At 36.8% G+C, this 7,500-nt stretch overlaps 2 protein-coding genes across 8 annotated transcripts in view; one reads left to right on the top strand and one right to left on the bottom strand.

Moving 5' to 3' along the window:
- LOC138051193 (UDP-GalNAc:beta-1,3-N-acetylgalactosaminyltransferase 1-like) overlaps nt 1-747 on the top strand; it is a 1,319-nt gene extending 572 nt beyond the window's left edge. The window contains exon 1 of the mRNA XM_068897349.1: nt 1-747. This exon is cut by the window's left edge and continues 572 nt beyond it. Coding sequence (XP_068753450.1) covers nt 1-626 — 626 coding nt within the window. The 3' untranslated portion in view covers nt 627-747.
- Nucleotides 748-1,071: 324 nt separating this feature from the next.
- LOC138051194 (elongator complex protein 5-like) overlaps nt 1,072-7,500 on the bottom strand; it is a 12,213-nt gene continuing 5,784 nt past the window's right edge. For 4 of the 7 annotated variants that reach the window (XM_068897352.1, XM_068897350.1, XM_068897355.1 and 1 more), the window contains exons 6-10: nt 7,338-7,460; nt 6,196-6,318; nt 4,536-4,597; nt 4,335-4,436; nt 1,072-1,670 (exon numbers count right to left, since the gene is read on the bottom strand). In XM_068897352.1, the coding sequence (XP_068753453.1) occupies nt 1,458-1,670; nt 4,335-4,436; nt 4,536-4,597; nt 6,196-6,318; nt 7,338-7,460 (623 nt within the window). In that variant the 3' untranslated portion in view covers nt 1,072-1,457. The remainder of the gene's footprint in view (nt 1,671-4,334; nt 4,437-4,535; nt 4,598-6,195; nt 6,319-7,337; nt 7,461-7,500) is intronic. The other 3 variants (XM_068897353.1, XM_068897351.1, XM_068897356.1) reach the window with 1 other exon arrangement.

Below are 7,500 nucleotides of genomic sequence, written 5' to 3' on the forward strand. Positions count from 1 at the left end.
TTTACTGGGCTACCAAGATCAAATGCAATTATGTTTTGAAAACAGATGATGATGTTTATGTGGATATTGCTAAGCTGGTTACATGGTTGCAAGGTCAAGGCGAAAAAGAATCGTTATATGGAGGCGTTACCTACGACACGGTCGTTGTCAGAAAACAATCGCACAAACATTATGTCAGCCCCAGTGATCTTGCTTTGGATCGCTACCCTGTGTTTTGCAAGGGTTCCATGCTTGTCCTGTCGTGGAAATTAATTCCAAAAATGGTGCATCTGTCAAGACAGATTTGGAGAATTGGACCAGACGATGCTTATATCGGCATTTTGGCCCACCAGCTTGGAGTGAAGCCAGTCCATATACCATATTTTTTTCAAAATACTCACATGCCTTTTTTGATTGATTATTTCATCAGCACCTGTGAGTTGCAAATGCTTATTGGTATTGGTGATTCACTCACCCCAGATCAACTGTATTACATTCATAAACTTAAAACACTTCCAAACAGTGCAAGTGTTTCAACTGCATCATGTGTTGATTTCCATGTTAAGTTTTGGGTTTTAATACTTTCTTTGTGTGCACTGCTGTTCATATTTTTATGGAGACGAACAAGAAGACGGAGAAGCGTATGACAACAGGTGCAACATTCTTCCTCTTAGTTCTTTTACCTCTTTTTTTTTATATGTGCTTGAATTGTTTGAAAATAAAGACAAAGAATTTTGAGTAAGATCACATGTTTGGCCATCAACATCTGACCACATCAAGTATAAATATCTCCACATACTATTCATTGCTTTACGTTTTGCTCTATATTAATTAATTAAAAGATGTACATTTTTTATGAGAGCCAGAAAGAAGGGATACCCATAATGATCATTTTAGTTCAAGACTGTGAGATCCAAATCAGCTGTGTTGCTGTTTAGTCAACACACAGCACACTGTACCCGACACATCCAAATCTTTGACCCTTCTTTGCACTAAGGAAACAAAGACTGTAAACACTTTCAACTCAATGGAAAAGACAAAACCTTTTTAATTCAAGGAATTAGTTCAGGGTTGCCACAGTCAGGGAAAATCTTTTATACTGTCAATGTCAGTGAATTTTATTGTAGGTAAACAGTTCACAAGTTTAAGTGGAGATAAAATGCATTTTCTTTTATACAAGTGCACTGCAAAGCCCTTTTCATGACCCATGTAGTTGTAGTAGATTTTCTCAGTGGTTTCCTTTGTCTTCTTCCAAATGAGGGAGTAAAATTTTGAAAGAATCTTGGGAGCCATGGGTGTTTTGTATTGAGGTGGTTCAAGGAATTGTAGTGTAAGAGTTCTCCTAGAGGTTTCAAATAAGGCAAGAATCCTGCTTTTTTGAACCTCAACTGCAATGACTATTCATAGTGTATGGAAGCTCTACGTTTGTACAGTTATAATTATTGCACTCAAATGAAACAAGTTTTAAGATTATTGTTTCATATGTCTAAGTCATCATCTGGATCTTCATCATCAAAGTCATCGGCTTCATCAGGCTGGTAAAATACTCTCCCCTCCCCTGGGCAGTTTACTGTTACTTCACTTGTCTTCTCTTCATGGTACATGTATGGGAGTTTTAGGTTGGAACGAGCTTGTCTCTCATTATCAGTCAGTTTCAGATTAAATGTGAGGTTCTGAGTAGGATCAACCTGCTGGGAGAAAAAAACCCAGAAATTAGCCAAAGATAAGTCCTGTAGCAAGGAATGTGCAAATCAGATTGCCTTAACTGTTAAGGTCTAAGTTGTTTGTGTTTGTGGATTTTTGTGTTCTGCTAATCACTATAATAATTGGTGTCTCAGCACCATGTTGCAAAGATGATGATGCTAATCAGAAATAAAAAAAGTGTTCAACAGTGTAGTTGAGTTGGCTGATCACCTGTTTCAGCTAATAACCCTGGGTTCATTTGGAGTAGCAGGTTGAAAACATTCCCGAATGGACATGACCTTAGAGGAATTTGTGAGCTTAAACACAATAAATTCAAGATAGATGCACGGATTGCTCTTGTTTATAGCTATGTTTATGGATCAAACTACTGTATGTGAGACTGTCAGCTGTAGACAGTATCTCTCTGTCTTGGCCAGCTCTTTCTCTTACTATCAAGGAGAAAGGAGAGGAAGTTTTAACTCTTGATCATTCAATGGTCCCTTGCAGCATTTCTTACTTCACTAGCATTCAGCATGACATCCTAATCCAAATACTTGGAAACATTATAATTGCAATTAGTTGTTTGTTTTCTGTCACCCTCTGTACATGTACTTTACCATGTGGATTAAGTGTATGATAAGACAATATTGTCGAAAAACCTTTCAGGTCACCTTCATTTCTTCTGATTGCGTGTCCGATATTGGAGAGCTGCCGATCATTTAACCACTGTTTCAATAAAGGGTCTTGTATTTTGTCTGCTTGTAAACATGATGCCCTTTTAATGCTTAAATTCAGGATTATTACCAGACATTGGAATGCCCTAATCTTTTTTTCTCCAGGAGGTAATGGTTATCACATATGACTGAGTCTGGAACTCATAATGTGGATAAACAAAAATGCTAACTACTATTAGTTTCAAGCAATGTTTGCTTCAGGCTTTTTTAACACATTGACTCCTGGAAGGGAGACTTGACAGGTTTTACTCTAATGCCAGATGATTTTTCTTCAACTGGGGGGGCCCAAGGCCGTCTGAGGGGTCAATGGATTAATGTTTGGGTGCAGGTTTCAGCTCCTGTCTTTCCTTCACTTTTTCAGCCAGGAAATTCTAATTGCAACTAATTTCAATCCCAAAAGTTACTTCCTTAAACCAAAAAGGATGGAAATGTGTTGTTGTCTAAATTAAGGAACTTGAATCATTACACTTTTAATTCCTTGAACCAGTCATACTTAAAACTATTATTTTTAAGGATCTTAAAAGGAGGAACCCAATGGATCACAACATAGTTTGCTTAAGCATGATGTTTACACAATTCCTCCATTTTGATGCCACAAGAGAAATACAAGGCTTATAAATATTTAGCAAATCACAGGAGAAAGTGACCTAAGGCATAGTGTCCCCATTTGTGGGGGAAAATAATACACACTTAATGTATGGTCCAGAGGGAAACAGTTAGTTTCCCCAAGAGTCCCTGATGTTTCCTGAGACAAAGTCTCAGACAAAGTCTCAGGAAACATCAGGACTTGAGGGAAAACAAAACTACACGTACGTAGGTTTCCCAAGGGACCAGACATTAAGTGCTTTGTTGTGTATTTAGACTTTTCCGTCAACAATCGCAGCAAAACATCCAGAGCGGGCAACAACTGTGGAATTGTATCCTCATCAGGATACATTTGAATTTGATCAGGGGCACGTGACCAAGAACCAACCAATCACAGTGCTCGTTTTGTTGAGTGAAAGGCTAGGTATATAACAAGTCAAGATATTCATAGGAAAAAATGGTCTTCAAGCCATCAAGAAAGCCGTAAGGGAATATTATGAACCTTTTCGATGGATCATGCAAATGCAATGCTTGTGCTACATAACAGACATTCCTTAATGAAATTTATATGCATGTGATAAAATTATTCATTAATGTCAATTTTTAATATTTTATTGTACATAACGCCTGGATTTCACTAGTGATGCAGGCACAAGCACAAGCAGCTTATGCTAGTGAAAATAAACGTTGACATAATCAGAAAAAATCAACCACAGCAACTGCCATTTTGGTCATGTGTTCAGAAGTAGGGAATCTAGAGCGAGTACTTTAATTGGCCAGACCCAACAAATTTCCTTGTGCTCATGCTGTGTTTCGTTTTTACACAAGCAAATGCAAGCACAAGCACAAGGAAAAATTTTGATCCTTGAGCCTGCCCTTATGCTTGCGTCAACCCCGTTTTCACCGTGAAATAAGCACCCTCGTGCTTTTGCTTGCGCTTATGCTTGTGATTGCGTTGCTAGTGAAAACCAGGCTTAACTATTCAGACACATGAATACTATTTTAATTAATGTATTTGTTGAAAGGCTTTTTTTTTCTGCTGTGTCCACAATGTTATTTAATAATAGCTTTTCAGCTAAATCTTCTAACACTGTCAATAACGTATGTATGGTGTATTGAGAATTGAGGGTGTAATGAAAGTGGAGCTGGACTTTGTAAGGGATTGTAGGAATTAATTCCTGGTGCATCATTACAGCATCTCTATTTGATCACACTGCAATCACTCAGCAATTGCATACAAGGAATAAATTATTATAAAAACTGCATTAGTTTTTATAATTTATTGGTATTTACCTTTACTTTTTCGTTACTGGGAGTGTCATTGCACTTTTACGTACTATTTTAATCACTTACCTCTCTTGTAGTTTCATTGTGAATAGCAGATGAGGAGGCACGCCAGTCTCTTTCTTCATGTTCTGTTAGTTTATGATCAGGGCCAATGCTGAAACTTTCTACCTGCATGAGAACAAAAATTATTATAAGAATAATAACAAGAATAGTTGATGCCTTGATTTGATAAAAAATATCAAAATAGACTTTAATATGCTGCATTACCTTTTTGATTACCTTTCCAGTCTTTCGCTTATGTAACACTTTACACCAGGTAACTGGTTCATCTACAATGTATCAAATTCAGAGTAACATTATAATTTGATAGTCTTTTTAAAGTAAAAGTAGTAACAGTGTATCTGACATACACATACTCAACTAGTGGTCCACAATTTTTAAGCTCATCTCTGTTCTTAGTCAATTTTTTATTGTAAAATTCTAAGGAAAATGCACTAAGTTTCTTAAACAGGACATAGTTTTTGTCAAGTGGATGTAGATTGTAGATGATGTTATTCCATTTACTACTGAACTGCCCCCATGGTCCTTAATCACACAGCGGCCATGTCGAAAGATTTAGGATCTACGAACATTTAAGATTTGCATACTTTCTAAGTTTAGGCAAACACGTAGAAACCTCTGTGACAGTTGTTTTTGAATAGCGTGACAACCATGTTGAAATAGTTGCTAAGTAACGTAAAGGATCATGGGATTGTAAAAACACGTGCGTTGAGAAATAAAAAATTATCTTTAGAAAGTTGTTCCTGTTGATGTCATTAAACCGAAGAAAAGGACCTGGATTGTTATGTTGTGTGAGTTAATTGGAGTCAGATAGTTATTTGATGTCTTGTGTTGGTATCTGAGCATTTACGGAATCGAACAGGCCATGTTGAGTCCCGAGGGATTGAAAACTTTTGTTTTGCCCCACCAAAGCTTGTTCCCAAACATTTCAACTCAAGGCTCAGGGTATGAAATCTATTGTCTATGGCCAATATGGCTGCCATGCTAATAAGGCCCATTGACGAGTAAAATCATCTGGTGTTGGACAGAGTAAAATCTATAAATCTCACTCTTAAATGGCAATGGGCTAAAGGAAACATTCTGAGCAGATGTAGAGCTTGTTAATTAAAGGGGACATAGTTTTTGAGTGGGTGTAGAGGTTTTTACCCTATTGATTCCTGAACTGCTACCCAATCACAAGTGAAATCATCTCACTGATGTTTGACAGAGTAAAATCTGTAAGCCTCACTCCCAGGAGTCAATGGGTTAAAAAAGATATGAGAGAAGAGACAAAGTAAAATCTTCATGTGTCACTTGGAGGAAAAGGAGACAGTTTTTAGGTGTTAACCCTATAAAACCTAAACCAGTCCGTACTGACAAGTATAGTTTAATTCTTAGGGGGGGAAGGATGAATATTAGTTATTTTTGTTGAACACTGCACCCACCCTCTGAGGTCCAATCAGTCAGTTTTGAATGTGAGTAATAGCGGACCCTGAACTCCAAAACATACACTCAAAGTAAATGGCCTTTGGATAAAAAATAATCAAAGCTCAAAATTTTGCCAGTCAGGTTTTAAGCAAACACACTTTCAAAATCTGAAGACAAAAAGCAAGTGATTTTTTTTTATCTCAGGGGCACTTTAAGCCAGAATAATGATATTTTCTTTCAAATTGTTAGAAAAAACTGTGTTCACCCATTCCCACCTAAAGCATTCCTAATTGGTGAGTAAAACTGTCCGGTGTTAACCATGCAGAGAAAATTTATATTAAGTCTCTCTCTCTCTCTCAGATGAGGAAGGGTTAAATCAGTTTATTAGGGGTTACTTGAATATTAATTCAATTTGTTAAATGAGAAACGACAAAATAATTATGTTGTCCTCAATGTTCACCTGTTTGTTGATCATTCTGTGTGAGCCAGACAATGGATGAAGCCAGAAAGTTGACAGAATTTAAAGTGTGATCATCATGGAGATCTGAATGCACCAGGCAAACAACTTGAACAACTTTATAACCTTGCAATAAGATAGAAAGCCAGTAAAAACTCACAAACTTAAAATATACGTCAATGAAACATGGCATCAGCTACATTAATATTCACTTACGTGAAGCTATGATCCTAGCGCTTATAAACAAAATTGGGAGGAATTGCGTAGAGAAGCCTGGAAATATCAGGATTTCAACAGGGTTTGAACCTGTGACACAATGCCGGTGCAATGCTCAAACCAACAGAGTACTGTATGAAGCCACTGATGATGGGAGCTGGTCATTTGTGGGTTCAAATGTTACCGCAATGAATGAACCAATGAACAAAATGATAATAGTTATTGAACTGCGAATATGAAATTAAGTGAAGCTATGATCCTCACAGTTATGAACGAGGATCATAGCTCCACTTGATTTCATATCCGTCAAGAGTTCTCCCCCTCCAATTTAAGAAGGCTTCATTGCAAGTCCTGATTTATCCAAGTCTCCAGTTTCTTATACATGAAATTATGCCATTTTCAGCCTGCTTACATTAAATGTATGAAAAAGAACTTAGATATTAATGGCAATCTATCATCATTTGTACTGAAGACAACTAGGACAGGAATAATGGGCTGGAATAATGTAATATTATTGATAATCTGGTCCTTTGCAGTTAATGCAGTTATACTAGAATTATAATATATGCAGTTATAATAATAACAATAATAATAACTTACAACAATAATAATAATTACGGTATATGACTGGGGTTAAGTTTGGGTAACCATTGTATTCCATTTTGAATCCTAATAGAGCGTTTTCACTCACGTGACTCAAATGGAAGCTAATTTGATGGAAAAAAAAAAAAAGATTCCAATTCCCAGAGGATTAGTTTGGAACACCAACATGGCCACCATTTCTTTGTTTTGGAACACCAACATGGCTGTCGTGACGTCACGTGAAAATGCTCTGTATGGAGAATGATGACTGTTTGTTTGGACACTTGAAAGGCCAAAATGATGCACTTGGAGTATTTTACTAACTAGCTACAAAATTTTATTGACACCTGTTTGTAATTCTGCTGAACTGGAAAATAACTGATGTAGTAATGTGCACACCATTGATGATGACTTCCATTGCAACAGCCTGCTTAAAGAATCCACTACAACAGCCACTTTGATCAAATCACCTGAAATTTATCATTTCACAAATTTATTGGTAAACTCTTG

This window comes from Montipora capricornis, chromosome 6 (assembly GCF_036669925.1).
Source record: "Montipora capricornis isolate CH-2021 chromosome 6, ASM3666992v2, whole genome shotgun sequence".
Lineage (NCBI taxonomy): Eukaryota > Metazoa > Cnidaria > Anthozoa > Scleractinia > Acroporidae > Montipora > Montipora capricornis.